This window comes from Neoarthrinium moseri (assembly GCF_022829205.1).
Source record: "Neoarthrinium moseri strain CBS 164.80 chromosome Unknown scaffold122_Wmoseri_CBS_16480, whole genome shotgun sequence".
Classification (NCBI taxonomy): domain Eukaryota; kingdom Fungi; phylum Ascomycota; class Sordariomycetes; order Amphisphaeriales; family Apiosporaceae; genus Neoarthrinium; species Neoarthrinium moseri.
The window spans coordinates 38,638-56,905 of record NW_026055236.1 but is presented as its reverse complement, the minus strand read 5'-3'; the positions used below and the strand labels follow the sequence as shown (position 1 = coordinate 56,905).

The following is an 18,268-nucleotide window of genomic DNA, read 5'->3' as shown; positions in this document are numbered from 1 at the left end:
ACAAAAAAAAAAAAAAAAAAAAAAAAAAAAAAAAAAGAAAAAAAACCCTGAAAATGCCAGGAATCGGACCATGTAGGAGCTGTCATTTGCATTCGGCATTATACATATAATACCTCCCCCACGAATTACCCCATTAGCGCCATTCCGAATGTGTGGTAGCTGAGCCGCACAGGAAAGACACCATCCATCTAAAAATAACGTCATGTCTTGGCGGCGATCATAACTTCGAATTTCATCGCAAACGAATGAATATCTTGATGGCACCATCATATTTCATTCAAGCTTCTTTGACAACCTTGTCATATTTCTTAATGTAAACAAGCTAGTTGACCAGCGCTTTGGCACTAAGTACAATAGATCCCAGCCACTAAGGGTCGCTTCCTATTCACTTCACGAATCACACTGTAGCGACGTCCTTTAGGGTAGAACTTACAGAGAGGTCCCGGAGTACAGATCATCCACTCAGGTACACCTTTTGAGGTCTAGATTGTGTAGATCGATCCAAGGCTCCTCGCATCTCCATTTGGAAAATTTCCATTCGGGGGACTCGATTATGATTATTCGATGTCACTCACATTCACTACTACGAAGTCGGGTGGATGTCACTGAAATTCAATAAGCGAGACACATCAAGAGACCTTGATGTTTTCTGAAACCCGTCGTTCTCTGAATTCAAGCAGGCCTGCAAAAATACCAACGGAACTTGGAGTATCTTGCGGAATAGTCTCCAAAGATGAGGTATCCACCCATTATGTTGGTCCAAAGCCATGTCCTCAGCCCTGCACAGTAGAGTGAAAGCGAGGTGGTCGATCTTCACTCTCTGTCGATGGCACAATTCGAACCACCCCTTTTCGGCATGCGACTAGCCCCAACTCGAGCATGCAGGCCAATATTCGTATGCGAGATGTCGATCACCTTCTTCAATGTCTTAGTATATGTTTTTGCCAACTGCCGTAGCTCAATTACAAGCCGCACTATTTCGAGAATCATTCTGATTTGAACTCGAAAGGCTTTGTTGCGGCTGCAATGTGTCACGATGGTGCAATTTGTAGATGATATGATAGCACCAGCTTGGGCGGGTCACTGCGTTCCCGAGAATGAGACAAAGAGAATTAGGAAGTGAGCCTGGATTCGGGCGATCAATTTTTGACTATATAAGATCCCTTCAGGTCTTCGACAAATTTCAAATCTGCTCAAACACTCTCACAGAAAGTAATTTCTCCCAAGCAGTCTGCTCTGGTTCCACTCAAAGAAACGTGCTCAGACTTTCGAGATGTATGCCATCAAGTCATCGGCTCTCGTAGCCTCTATACTGGCATCACCAGTACTATCTCTTGGGATATCTCTCCCTGCCTTGATTCCGAGCATTCCTGGGGTTACTGAGCCACTAGCTAGCAACGCCCCTCCATTGCCAATCCTTCAGCTCCCTACTCCTCCTTTGGCCAGCCCGCCCTTCACCTCAAGCGACATCAAACCAAAGAAAATTGGATACTTTTGGACCGGTTCTGGAGATAAACTGCATGCTGGTTTGTAGTCAATTCACCTTTGTTCCATTCATTTGCTAATAAATTTTAGATTTTCTAGCAACTTATAGCCTGGACGACGTGGGTATCATGTCCTGTTAGATAGCTGTCGGAACTGACATTTGTTTCATAGGATACTTTTGGTACCCTTCTTTGGGTTACCGATGTGCCCACCAGTGGCAATGATCCACACCATCTTGGACCCTCCCTTGATGGCAAGACCTTGATCGGTGGTGGTCTTTTGTCTCTTCTGAAGACACAAGACACGGCATACTACTTTGATACCAGCGACCCTTACCGTCCAGCTTTCTTGAAGAGCAACCGAGCCATTCTTTCTTCCATCACTGATGAGATTCGTGCAAAGCCTGACGGGTACGTGAACAAGACAGCCCAGAATTGATTATGTTACTGACTTCTTCATCAGCGGCTTCTTCATCACATACATGGGCTGTAAGTCCCCCATGAATATATGCTAATTTTGTGGTAAATTGGCGCTAATCGGAGTTCATAGCTGCTGTTGGAACTTCGCCTGGACGCCTTGTTGAGACAGATGCTGACTTCAACATCATCCATGAATGGCCGGAGGATGTTGAGGGCACTCTCAATATCCTCGGTGAACAGTTTAGCCCCCACGGTCTCTCAGTCGATTGGGACCACAACATCATCCTAACATCGGACTTTGTGGTACCTATCACGATCCTCAAGCCAACCCTCGGAATTCAGCGCGCCAACACTCTGCGATTGTGGGATCTGCCCACTCGCAAGATCCTCAGCACTATCACCATCCCTGAAGTAGGTGCACCACAGAGAACAACAGAGCCAGACTCTCTAACGCGATGAACTGTAGGGCGGCGGCATTCAGGATGTGAAGTTCATCCCAGGTCATCCAGAGAGCGCGGCCATTGCTACCGCTGTGCACCTCGGTCAAGTCTGGATCATCTACCCTTTCCGCAAGGATGCCGACGGGAACCAGGGCGTAGCCAAGGTCCTCTACGACTTGGGTCCTAAGGCCCGGGATACCGTTGCGATCTACTCAGACATCTCACAGGACGGGCGTTTCGCGTACTTTACTCTTACAACCGCCAATCACATTGCAGCACTCGACATCAGCGACCTGGATAATGTCAAGCGCCTCGACGACCCGGATGAGGAGCAGCCTACCATTGGTCCGCATTACGTCAAGCTCACCCCCGATCAGAAGCATTTGGTCGTCACCGACTACTTCGTGCAGACCGGCGAGATTGGCGTCATCAACACCCCATCGGACTACAAGGCGCTATATATCGACGTTCTGGATGATGGTTCATTGAGCTTCAACCGCAGTATTGACTTCACCCGGGAGTTCTCCAACCGTGGTGGCGGCAAACCTCACTCGTCTGTAGTCTTTGACTTGACCGACCCTGAGAAGCCATACTACTACTAGGCTTTATGATTGACCAGAAACTTAGAAGGGTAGCTCTTTCCACATAATTATTATGTCTAGCTTAGTTCATTCGGATGAGGTTGAGCCTTTCTAGGCATCAACTGGGTGGCATCTCAGGCACTACAAATCGAAGGCAGAACGATCTAGTTCACTTATCATCAATGTAATTCAGTGTCACTCGTTGGCTAAGGCAGTAGTTTTTGGTACTTCATTACGAACAATTGAAATTAGTGTTGAGATTTAAACCAGATGGATCCAGCATTGTACAGAGTGTCCTTATCTTATCGTTCTTCACATAAGAGATTGTAGTGCTTGTAGTTTCGTCATCGGTTCAATCTTACAAGATTATCTATGCCTTTTTTTTTTTCAATCTTTTCTAGACTGTCAAGGGTTTGCTTCGCAAATTTCCCGAACAGTAGCTGCAATCGTGAATATCACTAATACTAAATTTAAGACTAAGTTAAGATAATCGTAACAAGGTCGTTGACATTGGAAGCCCTCTATCCGATTTGCCTCAACGCATCAATCAATCAGCGGTGTTGCACGTATCTTAACTTAAGATATCTTGGCTTGGCATTCCGTCTTAAGTGGCCAGGCCAGCTTCTAATAACGCGTGCCAGCCTTCCAAGCCGGATCTATTGAGACTTCATAGTTGGTCACGGAGAGGCTGATAGTCTTGGAAACAAAAGAGAGGTAATAGGATGATAAGTTTTAATTTCACAGATGGCTCTCGACTCGATATGATGTCGGAAAGCACTGGTATTCCTTCTCCGGCTTATGTTGCTCTGTTGAAAGGGAAAGGCTGTTGGTTCTATGACATGTTAGATTGCCTGTCTGGTTATTATTTCGAGAACGATAGTTCGTCGAATCACACGTACTTAGATCATGATACAATGTGAAAGGGGTGGAATCCTTATTTTCACAACGGGGGACCGATTCAGGAACGCCTTGGGTACTTGAGGCTAGGTACTCTGGTAGTTCCACAGCTGCCGTATCTCCGCGGCCCCGAGCCGGCCCCGGCGTGAACGGGGTTTCGAATGCATGTTTTCCGTACACCACAGCGACTTTTTGTTATAACTCACATATTTCAGTACATGTTCGGTCAGAGACAAATGCGCGGCCCCGGAAGACTGTCGAACCTTGTATGGCCGAGCTTGGGGCCGGCCTTAAGCGCTACCTCCGTTCGAGCATGATAGTTGAGGTTCCTGAGCTGGCGATGTATGATCTATAAAACGGGGAGGTCTTCTTGCTTTCAAAAGCCTGTAATCGTTTTTCTCTCGTTAAACTCGATCGCCCAGTTATTTCTGGAAGCTGCCGTCACATTTCGCATCCCGCTTCCAACTCGTTCTACTTACAACACACATCATTACTCAAATACCTACTTCTCATGGCAGCCGAAAAAGCCTCCTCAAACTACCGCGCCTTAGTGGTAAACAGCATCGGTGCCGACCTGCACATAGAGGAGAGAGCCATGCCCGACGCAGTCCCAGGCAGCGTCGTAGTCCGCATCCTCGCTTCCCCGGTGCTTTCATACCAGCGGGATATATACGATGGGACGAGAGCCTACCCGTTCTCGACACCCATCGTAGGCGGCTGCAGCGCCGTCGGCCGTGTGGTGTTCGTCGGCCCAGATGCCACGGTTCTGCAACCCGGCAAGCTCGTCTGGGTGGATTGTGTTGTGCGCGGGCGCGATGACCGCGACGCCGTTTTCCTCTGGGGTATCCACGAGGGGTCGACTGCGAGCAGCAAGAAGCTCGCCCGCGAGGTCTGGCACGATGGCACTTATGCAGAGATTGCCAGGGTTCCGCTAGAGAACTGCATCCCACTCGACGAGGGCCGGCTCTGTGATAACGGAAATAGGGGCCTAGGTTATTCCTCGCGCGACCTGATCTACCTTTGGCATCTTTCCGTGCCCTTCGGCGGCCTGCGGTCCATCGACGTCAAGCCAGGGGAGACGGTTGTAGTGTGTCCTGCGACGGGCGGCTTCGGTGGTGCAGGCACGCATGTAGCTGCCGCTCTCGGGGCCCGAGTCATCGCCATGGGCCGGAACGAAGAGGAGCTCGCGCGCTTGAAAACGTTCATCGGGAAGGGGATACCGTCAGCGCACATCGAGACCGTGCACATCACAGGGGACAAGGAGGTCGATACCTCATCCCTAATGGCGTTCGGTACCATTGATGCCGTGTTGGACCTCTCACCGCCCGGCGCGGCCCAGTCAACGCACCTGCTTAGCGCCGTCGCGGCGCTGCGGAGGGGCGGGCGGATTAGCATCATGGGCTCTGTTGGGCTGAACATCATCGACTGGAACTTTCTATCCAACGACCTCGTTGCCAAGGCCAAGCTCATGTACGATCGGGAGGACCTGCTGTTGTTGGTGAAGATGCTGGAAGCAGGTCTGTTCGCCCGAGGTGCGGGCCTCGTCAAGACCAAGCATTTTGCGCTGGATGATTGGCAAGAGGCTTTTGATGAGGCGACTACTTATACTGGCGTTGGCCGTATTGTTGCTTTCTCTCCTTGATATATCTAGGATCCAGAAATTCATGAATAGCCAATTATGCGAATGATGCAGAAAAGTCAAGTCGATCAACGGGGAAGAGGTCTTTCCATATGTAATACAACGTCCCAGCCTTCCAAGTAAGAGATATCCCAAGGGAATCATGTTGACAATTAACTTCGAGAGGAAGCTTTCATGATTGGATGACTGAACTGCCTATCAAATGGTGCCTATCAAATGGAGGTACCTCAAGGCATAGAAGAGACCGACGTCAAACACCTTGCCTCATAACGCTCTATCACTCGTCCATCACACTGTTGATCCTGAACGGGCTCTAACGTCAAAGGGATTCCAATTTATAGGACTCAAATGTTAGCTACTTACACAGATCATTGACCATCAACGGGCAGCGGGAGGGCCCTATTGGACACGTGGAGCTCATCAGAACAGCAACGCGTTCGGACTAAATTCCCCTCCGCCTGCTAAACCTACACCCAGCTCAGAAGTCCGAAAGGTATCATCCCCCAAATCAAAAGAGTAATCCGTCAAATACATCGGCTCGTCCACAGCACGACCCTCACTCCCAGTAATAGACCAGTCAGAGAAGCTCCTCTTGATCAAGCGAATACAAGTCTCCAGACTCTCCTGGGCGCTCTTCGTCATACGCTGCTGTGTCGAAATTCCAACGTCGCCTCCACCACCGGTCCTGCCCCTGGCCCCTCTCTCTTCCTCGTCCTCTTCCTTTTCCACCATTCCCAGCACAATGCTAAGCTTCATGTGCAACCGCACATTAGTATCCCCACGCCTCAACCTCTCGGCCCAAAGGTCGCGTACTTCCTTGACAGCATCTTCAAGTAATTGGCGATAAGCCGAACTCCCTCCCTTTTCCCCTTCTTCTCCCACATTTCCGATCTCAATAAGCAGCTCTGAAGCTAGAGCCAGCGAGATATGATTGAGGCAACTGCGGAACATGCCGCCACCACGAATCATAAGGCGTGAAAACTTGGCGTTGGTACTGTTCACGGGCTTCAGAAGCGCAGCAGCCGTGTCGAAACTAACCTTGCGAGAGTGGTAGTACAGCGCGTTCTCGTTGATGCGGCCTGCGAGTGGCCTATGGAGGACTAATAGGAAGCGGCGTAGCAGGAACTGGGCCGTGGCTCGCCTGAAAATCGCGATGTCGGCTTCGTTTCTTTCGGTTTCTGCAACTTCTGATTCACTTTGCATCGGCTGGCAATACGGGACGCACTCCCGACAGGCTTTTCCGATTCTCGCGCTGAGTGATAGGACATCCTCGTCCTTCAGTGTTTTGTCTATGCCGTTCATGCAGTGCAACATTTCAAGCCGGTCCGGTAGATTCCGCAACAGAAAGCGCTGTAACGAAGTCTGAGTTGTGACCCTGTCGGGTTGCTGCTTAAGAGTGCGCGCCGTCATCGATGCGTCTAGATCTTCGTCGTTTACATTCGACGGCGGACCTGTGTCGAAGTCGCCATGTGATATGCCTGGCGGCGTGCCGGAATCCAGCGACGTCTGAATGTTTAGTTCCAAAATGGTTGCCCATAGTCTTTTCCGTACTTCGGCCTCACTTATTTTGATAAAACAGTTAGTGACCATTCTGTTATAAGTATTTTCCAGAAGGTATTGTAAGTTCGATCCATTGTCATGGTCACTTAAACTCACAGAAGACTCATCGACGGGAAATGCTTCGGGTCGCGGTGCAGGCCCAATTGTATAGCGCAGCGTAGAAGCGTGCCCATCGCAACCCAACTTAAATCGCTACCGATGGAGAGCACCTGGCGAGCCAGCATTAGCAGGCATTGTATCTGGATGCAATCCAGACTCAACCGGTCCTTCTCAAGCGGTGCAGCCAGCCAGTCCTGTGCAGCGAACACCCATCGGCAAGCCGTCTGGCGGACATCTCTCGATGACGAAGATGGCTGCTCGTCCCCGGAAAGCTCCGACCCGATGGCGACGACAAGTTGGACCCTCAGCGTCGTCACATCCATGGCTGCCGCGGGATCCGCCCAGTAGTTCTCCCACTCTGACCAAAACGACGGCACGTGGAGGATGCGGAACACAGATTCGAAATGTGAGATATATAGCCGTGCTAAATGGTCCGCTGCATCTCTAGTATATGCAACAGATTCTGGATGAGATAGAAATCTTCCCGGCCGAGTCGTTTTCAAAGTCTTTGAGAGATTCTTGCACTGTTGCAGGAGCGCTCGCACTTGTTGGACGCTGGCGGCCGTGTTGGCCGTAGTTGTGGTCGCGGTCTCCAGCGAGCTCCTGGCCTCGTTCCTCATGAACGCGGCAATCCTCTTGAACTGTGGTAGTATTCAGTAGGCCCGAATGTGATAAGTGTGCAATAGCTATATAGCTGAGACGGGAAACAGGAGGATATCACTGGGGATCCGATGTATGGTTATGAACTGTCTCTTACCTCATGTACGGCATTTGTCCAGTGCGTCTGACCAAACAGCCTCGATTTGTGCAGCACCAGCTGATCGCCACCTTCCAGGCCGGCCTCCGCCATGTGGTACCCGTCATTATTATCACCATGCTCATGGCTGCAATTGTCACTACGCGAGGATGCTAAATTCGAAGCCATCCCGGTCGCCGCCGCCACCTCGGCAGCATATTTCGAAAGCCATTCCTCAAGCGACTGGAGACGACGGGTTAGTTGTCCCCCGAGCGCATCATCATGCACTTCACCCTCTCTCCTCCCATCGGGATTGATAGACGGCCTCGACGACGGTTGGTCATGATACCTTTGCACCTCGGTCAGGCTGACAGTCAGAGGCGGCGGTGCTTGAGACACCGCTGCTGGCTGACGCTGGTGCGGGTGCGGCCCGGCGGTTCCGGTCCGACTCCCTCTAGATGATGGGACTGCTCCGGAGCCCGATCCCGAGCTTGGCACAGACAGCCTAGGCCGTCGCTGGTGTTGCGAGGTCGTATTTCCGGCTCCGCCATCATATAGGCAGCGACCATTCGACAGGACACACTGGCTGCACGGCTGGTCCCGGTCGCACTTGATCTTGCGCCTACGGCATTCTGCGCAGGATCGGGGCGGTCGGCGGCGTTGTTGTCGCCGCGGTGCTTGCATGTTAATATTAAGGAGGGTCGATTTCCGCGTGCAGCCACACCAGATGATGAAGTTGGGCAGCAGTCACACAAGGACATGCTGATATGCCAATGCGGCAGGTAATTGGAAGCTCGATGTGCCGCGGTCTCAGCGCCTTGCAAGTGCAATGACGCATGCAGCAACGTCCCCGCACCGTGACATCCGCAACCTTCATGGTATAAACTGTAGAAGGCACGGCACACATAAATCATGTCCTGCGAGGGGTCCAACATCGCGTCACCATGTCTGTGCAACAGGTTCAGAGCATCGATATTTACCACGGCCTGCCAGTCTACGATGACAGTCTTACAGGCTTGACTGCCATCATCACTGGTGCCAACGGAATATCTGGTTACCACATGCTGCAAGTGCTCTCACGGTCTCCGTCCAGATGGCGCAAGATATACTGTTTGAGCAGAAGGCCTCCGTACATGCCTGGCGGGCTACCATCCAATGCTGAGCACGTGGCTCTGGACTTCCTGAAGACGCCAGAGGAGATTGCTGCAACGCTGAAGGACAAGGGGGTCCAAGCAGACCACATCTTCTTCTTTGCCTACCTGCAGCCCAGCCCTAAGGCGGGCGGCGGCCTGTGGTCGGACGCGGGGGAGATGTGCCGAGTGAACTCGCAACTGCTGGACAACTTCATCGGTGCCCTGAAGATGGCGTCAATCAAGCCCAAACGGTTCATGCTGCAGACTGGAGCAAAGAACTATGGCGTGCACCTGGGCGCTACTAAGGTCCCCCAAGAGGAGTCTGATCCGAGGGTAGAGATTGAACCCAATTTTTACTACCCTCAAGAGGATTCGCTGTTCAAATATTGCCGCGAGGAGGGGGTTGGATGGAATGTACACATGCCCGGTGCGATCCTAGGGGCCGTCCCCGACGCTGCGATGAACATGGCATTCCCGCTCGCTGTCTATGCGTCTGTCTGTGCCGAGCTCAAGCAGCCCTTGGAATGGCCCTCGGGCGTCGAGGCGTGGCAGATGCATTCTTCCATGAGCAGTGCAATGCTGAATGGTAAGCCCCTTTCTCGTCCAAGGTCGAGCCAGACTAATCGATGCAGCCTTCATGGAGGAGTGGGCAGTATTGACGCCAGCCGCCGAAAACCAGCGGTTCAATACCTCGGATGACAGTTTGTTCACGTGGGAAGGCTTCTGGCCCCGCTTGGCTGGCTGGTACGGTGTTGACTGGAAAGGGCCTGACCCGGAGGCTACCTATGTCGAGAGGCAGGTGCCTCACAATCCGAGAGGCTATGGGTCGAATGCCACAGTCAGGCAGAAGTTCAGTCTCACGGAATGGGCCAAGGGCCCCGAAGTCCAAGAAGCATGGGGAAAGATCGCGGACCGTCATGACCTGGCCTGCCGGGAACTGAAAGACGTCGACCGAGTGTTCGCCTTCCTCGATGGGTCGACAACTCGGGCCGGCCCACTGTTGCTCAGGTAAGTCATTTGGCCTCCATGGCTATCGAGGGCTATCGTGCTGAACCGTGAATAGTATGGACAAGAGCAGAAAGTTGGGATGGCACGGGTTTGTGGACACGTCCGAGTCGTTGCTCTCCGTGTTCGACAACTTCGCGCGGATCAAAATGATACCTCCGGTGCCCAAGGTCAAGGTAGCGTTTAACTAATGGCCCTAACGGAGGTGGTATAAGCGGTCTATATGAAAGCAGCCCCGTGTAAATGTCTCTTGAACTTTTCCATCCTTGGTATAATACTTGATCATTTTCTGAATGATTAGGAGCGGCCGACAGAAACCAGATGAACTAAATGTCCGTATGTAATATTTTTGACGCATGAAGTCTCGACTGCAGACTCAACACTATCATATATTATAGTACGTTTTTACACGGCTTATTGCCGCACCACTTGTGACTTCCAAGAAGTAGTTAACAGCTTGGGGATGATTCACTTCTTGTAACAGCACACTTCCGATTCGAGATAGGGGATGACGATTACCTAACTTAATCAGCCCCCGTAAAAGCATCATGGATGCTGGGGATCGGCTGGCTCCGATGGCCCAGCGGAGTTCCTCTCAAATTGCCAAACCTCTGTCTCCTCACTGCGGCCGCAATACCCCACAAACGCTGAACGTGGCTTTGCGGGTCGATTGGGAGCCGGACCGAAGCTGGGCAGCGTTCCCCGCTCCGCGAAAAGTGCAGAATTACCAAATTATGAGGACACGGATGGACTACTGCGAGTACACCTTCCTTTTTTCTACCCTTTTGGAAATCCTACGCGTGTATAGTCGCTTGACTGCCTAGGCCATCCAGGTTCTCACCTATAGTCCACGAACCAACCAACAACCACCGTCCTCTGTCGGCCACAATCCGTTTACACCCCCAGAACCCCCCCTCCTTAAAAACATGGCTGCCCCGCTTCACAGTGCCCCGCCGTTCAGGGCTGAGCACATGGGATCGCTTCTGCGCCCAGAAAACCTTCTGGAAGTGCGTGCTACCATCCGCGACAAGGGCGTCTCGGAGGACGAGGCTGGCCTGCCCGCCGTCGAGAAGGCTGCCGTCGGCGATGTCGTCAAGCTGCAGCAGGAGCTGGGCCTCAAGGCTGTCAACAGCGGTGAATTCAACCGCACCCGGTTCTGGGGTCACATGGTGCGTAAATAATCGATTGCCTGCTGCTGAGCTGAGGCAGATGGGCGCTGTCTCATGGCTATAAAACCCGCGTCTGAAACTTATATGTTTTTTTCTCTAACGCGGCGCGCAGTGGGATGAGTTCGAGGGCACCATCGCCCTCCAGGAGGCCGAGTCCTCCATGTTCAGGCTGTACCACCCCGATGTCGTGAGTCTGATTGAGAAGGACCGCAAGGTCATGCCCGGCGACTCGGTCATTGCCGGGTCCAAGCTGTCGCACGACCCCAAGAAGTCGCTCTCCAACCTCCACGAGCTGCAGCTGGTCCAGGCCTTCGTCCCCAAGAGCGAATGGGGCAACATCAAGCTCACCATGATCACCCCGGCCTGGTTCCACATGAGGTACAAGCAGGGCAAGGCCTACAGCCCCGAGGCCTACGCCAACGACGCCGAGTACTTCCAGGACGTCGCCAAGGTGTACCAGGCCGAGCTGGACATGCTGTACAAGGCCGGCCTGCGCAACGTCCAGTTTGACGACCCCGGCATGGCCTACTTCTGCTCGCAGGCCTTCCGCAAGGGCTGGGAGGAGGACAAGGACAACATCGGCACCGTCGAGGACCTGCTCGACGCCTACATCAAGCTCTACAACGACTCCATCAGCAAGCTGCCCGCCGACTTCCACACCGGCATCCACCTGTGCCGCGGCAACTTCATTGGCGGCCGCCACTTTGCCGAGGGCGCCTACGACATCATCGCCAAGAAGCTGTTCGAGGACCTCAACGTCAACACCTTCTACCTCGAGTACGACACGGAGCGCGCCGGCGGCTTCGAGCCCCTCAAGTACCTGCCCAAGAACAAGAACGTCGTCATCGGCGCCATCAGCACTAAGCTCCGCGAGCTCGAGGACAAGGACGCCGTCAAGGAGCGCGTCCTCAAGGCCGCCGACTTCATCGCCGAGGGCAGCAACCAGACGCGCGAGGAGGCGCTCAAGCGCGTCTGCATCAGCCCCCAGTGCGGCTTCTCGACCCATGAGAGCGGATACCCGCTGACTCTGGAAAACCAGAAGGCCAAGCTGGCCTTGATCAGGAAGATTGCCGACGAGATTTGGGGAGAGGCTTAAGAACTGCGTATCGTCTAAACTTGAACTATAATGACAAAAAGGCGGCACTAGGCGGCACTAGGCGGCACTAGGCGGTATATATGTAAACATATGTAATCTGCCAGACGGCGTCGGCAAAGAGTCGGCCATCGGATTCTGAAGCGAGAAAGGAAAAGGGAAAACAAAAAAAACCAAAGGCTAGGGAGGCGCCCCATTGCTGAGTTCAACCCAGATGCAAGGCCAAGTTCATAACTGGATTTCAACCCATTGAACTTGCGTGGAGAAGAGAAACAACAATAATATACCCCCAATTCAAGTATGGTGTGTTGGGTTCATGAAATGTGGCATTCGCTTTTGACCAGTCTACGTTATGTTACTAATACATGATTTTCCAGAGCTCGAGTGTGAAATTACTCAAGCTGAATAATCCATCCATCGCCTTCCTGCTCGCCCTTGGCATTGATTCCGCCCCAAAGTGCGACGTCCTTCCTGTTGGCCAGGACGTCACAGCCAAAGGAACTTCGAGGTCCAGGGTGGACCTTGCCCTCCGGTTCTGCAAGATCGCCGGGCGGTTTGACGTCCACTTCTGCCCAGGTGAAGGTGCCGGCGTCATATCCCAGCTTGGATCGGATGGCATCCTTGATCTTGGCAGGCTTGATGGCCTCGGAGAAGGTCGTGGTGCGTTCCACGGAAACATGGCTCGCGGGCAGCTGGAGAGACCACATGTCGCTCCACTGGGGTGGCGATGCGGCCTCTGCCGACTCGGAGGGACTGGTCGGCTGCCGGTCGCCCAGCAGGTAAAGTAGATACTGCCGGCCAAAACCGGTCGTGACGTGGAGAAGGCCACCGTTCTCGCGCGGTCTCGGGCCCGGGGTCAGAGGATTTGTTGGGAACTGAACGGTGTCCCAGCTCGGGGGCTCCTCTGCCTCAATGGTAATGCTGAGGTGGTGAAGGGCACTGCTTAGAGCATCGGTGGCAGAGATGAGATACAGCGAGCCTCCGGCAAAGGCTGCGCTGGTGGTCGAGGCCGGTGCGTCGGGTAGTCTCGCCCAGGTTCTTGTCGAGAACACAAATATCCAGACGTCGACCAGTGGAGTTCCATGTCCGTCTTTCCCTCCGTACAGCAGCAGATCCTCGCCGTCGGAGAACAGGCTCGCCGTGCTGCGGGCCGTGGGGGCCGTAGTGGAAGGCTCGGGCAGCGTCGCCTCCCAAGCCGACTTCTGCGGGTCGTAAAGCCAGATGGCAGGGTCGACAATGGTGCTTCCAGACTCATCGACACCTCCAAAGACGGCGATGCAGCCGCCCAGAGCACAGGCAGAATGGCTCCTCCGTGACTGGGGAACCGGGCCACCCTCGGCAAGGGCAATGGCCGGGGTCAAGTGATAGTCCGCCTGGGCCTTGTCCTTGGTGGGAAGGGCGAACGAGTGGACATGATTGGTTGCCAGCTTGCCGGCGTCCGTCTGGCCGCCGAAGATATATGCCCGGTCGCCCACGACGGTGAGGCTGTGGTTGGACCTGGCCAGCGAATTACTGCAAGATGGAGATCAGTACTGACATGTCTTGTGTATTGGCGACCCCGGTGCAGCATACCTGGTGCCGTCTGGCGACGCCGTGGCAAGCTGGCTGAAGGTAGCGCTCAAGCCGTTGGACGGCTTTCCCACGGCGTATCCCGCTGCGCCGGCCTGGACGGTCGTGGAGACGACCTGTTCGGCGGCGACGACTCCCGCTGCGATTTCGGCCATGTTCTTTTTTTTTTTTGTTTTCTCAGAAGCGCAATTGGTCGTGCAGGTCAGGTAAGTTCTGTGCTTGACTCGATGGATGGAGAAGTCCAGTATTCATCGCCATGGCGAAGTGAGGTCGGGCCAATTTCGATTGCTGAGACAAACAGAGGCCATGATGACGTATGTGCTCACTATTCCCACTGTTTCTTTGTTCTACTGTACGGTGCGTGGTGGATGGACTGCACTCCAGATGACGCACGCGCCCGGAACGACCCCCATCGATCCCATTGCATCGATCCTTCTGGATTCTGGACACAGCCCCGTTCCCAACGCAGTGGTTCGGTCAGGAATGGGTTCAATCCCCACGCCACTGACTCCAGAGGAGGTGCATGCCAGCGATGGCAACTTGCTCGTGGTAGGCAGGCAAGCAAGCTAAGGTCCACCTGGACAGTTCGTCAGTCTTGGGGAGTTGCGGACTCTGGGAGACTGTCAAACAAAGTGGAGACGACGACTGCACTAGTCTATAGGTACCTAGGTATGTAGCCAGTCGACGAATGAGTGAAGCATAACCCGGAACTGAGCTGGGGCGGCCTGTCAAGCAAGCACCAAGAACAAACAAACGCCCTGCAACCTGACTGGATCCAGACGTCGGACGCCATGCCCTGGCCATTGACGCATCTCCGGCTTCTCATATCGACAGCTTGGGGCTTGGTTGGACGGTTGGCTACGGAACAGCCCGATGCCGCCCGCCACTTCATCACAATGCTCCACGTCCTGTTGCTCCTTGTCCTCCGAAGCTGGTTCGGTTCGATCCGTATGTAGTTATGCTGTCCCCGAGCTTGACCCGCGCTTGCCAAGAGCCGTACCAGAGGCACTCCATAGCATCAACCGATCAAGTCCATCTCTCTCGGCTTGCTCAGCAATCGTTGTGTAGCCCGAGACTCTATCGTACTGCTGTGATCCCATCCGCCAACACACCATGTGGGTACAACGTACATGCCTAGGTATATGTAGCGCCTAACTAAAGTTGGATACTCACAATGCTGGCACCAAGGACTATTGCAGCTGGAGCCGAGTCCAGGGTGCCAATTACCCCACACCAAGCTGCCCGCAATGCCTAGGTTTCTTGCACAACCCCGGATGCGGAGAGCGTGGGGTTGAGGCGCCTCTATCCGAGCTTACTCGGGGTGGGGTTTTATACCTGCCTAGGTAGCGACCTAGGCTACGTACGGAGTAAGTATGTCGGGTATATATGCACACGCCCAGAACTTGTATCCAGCAAGCCAAACTCAGGGACGCTACGTTCGCCGTGTTCGCCGTCCTGTCGATGCCTGCCACTTGAGAGACACGACCGATTACCACCGCGGACCCAGGACAGCATGCCGTCTCAGGAAGATGGTTCCAACCCGGCGGCCGACGGCTCCAACGGGGAGCACGCAGACGGTGGCATCACCAAGGAGCTGTGCAGATTCGTCGCCGAGGCGAACTATGCCATGCTCAACGACACACACGTGGCCAAGCTGAAGGACCTCATCATTGACCACATCGGCATCTCGGCCGGCGCTGCCGCCGTTGCCGAGTCGAGCGAGGCCTTCCTCAAAGCGGTATTGGCCCTGCATGGCAATTCCGGACAGAGCACCGTCTACACCAAGGGCAAGACCTTTTCCCCACAGTACGCCGGCTTCCTTAATGCCGCCTTCTCCCACAGCTTCGACTTTGACGATACACATGCCGCATCTATCCTTCATCCGGGCGCGACCGCCATCCCAGCAGCCCTGGCCCAGGCCGAACTCTCACAGTCCGACGGCAAGGCTTTCCTGCTCGGTGCTGCCGTGGGCTACGAGATAACCACCAGGATAGGCCGCGCCCTAAACTACGGCGGCTACACGCGCGGCTTCCACAACACGGCAACCGCAGGTGTCTTTGGTGCAGTCGCTGCCATTGCCAAGATCAGGGGCTTGGATGCTCATCAGATTGAAAATGCCTTTGGTCTCGCCCTCTCCAAGGCGGCCGGCTCGATGCAGTTCCTGGACAACGGGTCTTGGAATAAGCGATTGCATCCTGGCTTTGCCGTCCACGATGCTTTCGTTGTCGTTGCTCTAGCTGAGGCCGGCGTCCTTGGGGCGACAAGACCCATTGAAGGCAGGTATGGCGTTCTGCATTCGTACTCGACCACATCCACCGCCGCTCGTCTGACCGACCGCCTTGGTGAGGAGTGGATATTCAGCTCCACTGCAATGAAGCCCTTCCCAGCGTGCCGCATGACACACTCCGCGATCGAAGTCGTTTCTCGTGTAGCCCAAGAATCTCAGGGGAAGTCAATCGAAGGCTTCACCGTAGAGTTATCTCCGGGGTGTTTTCCCATTGTTGGCACTGTTGATCCGAATAAGCTCCAGCCCAAGACCGTGGTCGATGCGCAGTTCAGCATATACTACCAAATCGCCATTGCGTGGCTGTATGGCATGGACATTGGGTGGAAGATGTATGAGAAGCTGGGCGACGCCGAGGTATTGAGCTGGTGCAGCAAGGTCAAGGCTGTGATCAACGGCGAGGTGCGCGACCTTGAAGCAAGAGTAACCTTCCAATTCTCGGACGGCACAACTCGCAATGAAGCCATAGTCTATCCTCTGGGCGAAGATGAGCATCCCTTTTCCAAGGATCGTGTACACGGGAAATTCTTCGGTATGACAGCGCCGTGCTACGGAGAAAAGACGCAGAAGGCCATCATTGACGTTATCGAAAATATCGACAAGCACAAAGTAACCGATCTGTTGCAACTGCTCTAGTTCTAATTGTACAACTTAGTAGGCTGCCAATGGATGTAGGCATGTTGGGTCAAACTCGAGATATAAGAAGCCTATTCAGATTGTCCATTGCTCCTATTCTCTCGTGACACATTTGGGTGCAGTTATAAAATTGGGGTCTGGCGGATGTAGCCGAGCTATCGGGGTTAGCGAAAAAGAGTTTCTGAAACATGCAGAGCCCAGAGACATTGCCCACCAGACTAAACTAGAACAAAGGGTGACGTATTGCTTTTTGTCTCCTCTACGGCGGTCCCAGCAGTACGGAACGTGAAAGTGGGAACCCAAAATCAAAACACAGTCAGCAAGGCAATCTCTGCCGCTGGAGTCAATTGCGTTGGGTCACGATGCCATACCCCCTGGAAAAGATCGCACCGTACCAGTTCGATTGGAAACAACCTCTCAATTCCTTAACTGACTATCAGGGTTCGGACACGTCATGTGAATCCCAAACATGCGAATCCCCAAGCATCGCCTCACAGCAGACCGCACTATACAGGCCCGTTGGCCGGGAAGAGTCGCTGGCTACCGAGCAACACGACCCGGCGCTTGACCTGATTACCACCCATCAAAATCTCACCATGATGAGCCAGTTTCTTCTTAAGCTCGAGACACGCACTAAGACCGTATCCAAAATTGACGTCCGAAGAACCCTGGACGCAATCAGCAACAACCGTCAATATACAGCCGAGATGAACAACATATTTGACTGCAGACAGCTTGTTGACGACATAAGGGAACTCACTTCGGATCTCTATGCTCGAATTTTTGACCTTGACCATGAGATGAAGAAGATGAGTCGCGAGAATCGAGACGCTGCTGGGCAGTCGATGTCTTTTCAGCTGCACGGGGAGAGCTATGTCAAGAAATGGATCCAACTGGAAATTGACAACAACGCAAAGCGCGAGGGGGAGACATGCTGGTACACTGTCAAGGACCTGAAGGCTCAGCGCCATATTCGCGAGTGGATGGAGTACTTGCGTCGCAGGTACGGCGCGGGGAATGCTCTGGCGGAGGAGTACGAGCTTGTCAAGTCTGCCTGGAGCTATCTCGACAGGAGCCTTCGTCCGCCGTGGCCGAGGTATCCCATCTCTGTCAATGACTTCATTGAGGAATGGAACTCCATGCGAGCAGCTGGTGCATTTGAGTGCGCCTTGGAAGATCCAGCCCGGCAGAACCGTGAAGATGAGGTGTCTCTGATCACGCTTCGGGATCTCTGGACTGACAGGATGGCTCACCAGTCACTGCAGTCCACGAAATGACACACGAGTCAAAGGGGCAATGATGTTGTGTTTATTGGTAGTTGACGAATACATGATTTCAATACTAAAAAAGTGCTAACCTAAGTCTCAGTACTTCATTCTTCTTCAACCTTCAAGCTGTCTCGGCTCGGGGGAAGCTGCACAATCCTATTCTAACATATACCTAAGTCTCCAATTTCTGCCGAAAGTACGGCTAACAACTTCGGTCTTGGAGGCTCCTGAGCCCAAGGCCCTCGTATATTGAAT

General features: G+C 53.5%; 8 protein-coding genes across 8 annotated transcripts; 6 read left to right on the top strand and 2 right to left on the bottom strand.

Annotated features, from left to right (window-relative positions):
* Positions 1-1,273: 1,273 nt before the first annotated feature.
* Positions 1,274-2,946, top strand: JN550_013579 (uncharacterized protein; the record flags this gene model as incomplete). Its single annotated transcript, XM_049312182.1, has 6 exons — positions 1,274-1,526; positions 1,576-1,604; positions 1,657-1,895; positions 1,948-1,973; positions 2,035-2,315; positions 2,371-2,946. 6 exons carry the CDS (start codon positions 1,274-1,276, stop codon positions 2,944-2,946), a joined length of 1,404 nt encoding a protein of 467 aa, XP_049164470.1.
* Positions 2,947-4,333: 1,387 nt separating this feature from the next.
* JN550_013578 (uncharacterized protein) lies at positions 4,334-5,464 on the top strand (the record flags this gene model as incomplete). The annotated part of the gene is made up of 1 exon (XM_049312181.1): positions 4,334-5,464. The coding sequence occupies one exon, from the start codon at positions 4,334-4,336 to the stop codon at positions 5,462-5,464; it is 1,131 nt and encodes a 376-aa protein (XP_049164469.1).
* A 417-nt stretch (positions 5,465-5,881) lies between these two features.
* On the bottom strand, positions 5,882-8,540 carry JN550_013577 (uncharacterized protein; the record flags this gene model as incomplete). The annotated part of the gene is made up of 3 exons (XM_049312179.1): positions 5,882-7,022; positions 7,118-7,761; positions 7,878-8,540. The coding sequence occupies 3 exons, from the start codon at positions 8,538-8,540 to the stop codon at positions 5,882-5,884; spliced, it is 2,448 nt and encodes an 815-aa protein (XP_049164468.1).
* Positions 8,541-8,800: 260 nt separating this feature from the next.
* JN550_013576 (uncharacterized protein) lies at positions 8,801-10,185 on the top strand (the record flags this gene model as incomplete). Its single annotated transcript, XM_049312178.1, has 3 exons — positions 8,801-9,575; positions 9,622-9,997; positions 10,053-10,185. 3 exons carry the CDS (start codon positions 8,801-8,803, stop codon positions 10,183-10,185), a joined length of 1,284 nt encoding a protein of 427 aa, XP_049164467.1.
* Positions 10,186-10,920: 735 nt separating this feature from the next.
* On the top strand, positions 10,921-12,259 carry JN550_013575 (uncharacterized protein; the record flags this gene model as incomplete). The annotated part of the gene is made up of 2 exons (XM_049312177.1): positions 10,921-11,163; positions 11,276-12,259. The coding sequence occupies 2 exons, from the start codon at positions 10,921-10,923 to the stop codon at positions 12,257-12,259; spliced, it is 1,227 nt and encodes a 408-aa protein (XP_049164466.1).
* A 389-nt stretch (positions 12,260-12,648) lies between these two features.
* JN550_013574 (uncharacterized protein) lies at positions 12,649-13,980 on the bottom strand (the record flags this gene model as incomplete). The annotated part of the gene is made up of 2 exons (XM_049312176.1): positions 12,649-13,768; positions 13,829-13,980. 2 exons carry the CDS (start codon positions 13,978-13,980, stop codon positions 12,649-12,651), a joined length of 1,272 nt encoding a protein of 423 aa, XP_049164465.1.
* A 1,358-nt stretch (positions 13,981-15,338) lies between these two features.
* Positions 15,339-16,745, top strand: JN550_013573 (uncharacterized protein; the record flags this gene model as incomplete). Its single annotated transcript, XM_049312175.1, has 1 exon — positions 15,339-16,745. One exon carries the CDS (start codon positions 15,339-15,341, stop codon positions 16,743-16,745), a length of 1,407 nt encoding a protein of 468 aa, XP_049164464.1.
* A 362-nt stretch (positions 16,746-17,107) lies between these two features.
* JN550_013572 (uncharacterized protein) lies at positions 17,108-18,022 on the top strand (the record flags this gene model as incomplete). Its single annotated transcript, XM_049312174.1, has 1 exon — positions 17,108-18,022. One exon carries the CDS (start codon positions 17,108-17,110, stop codon positions 18,020-18,022), a length of 915 nt encoding a protein of 304 aa, XP_049164463.1.
* Between the last annotated feature and the right edge of the window lie 246 nt (positions 18,023-18,268).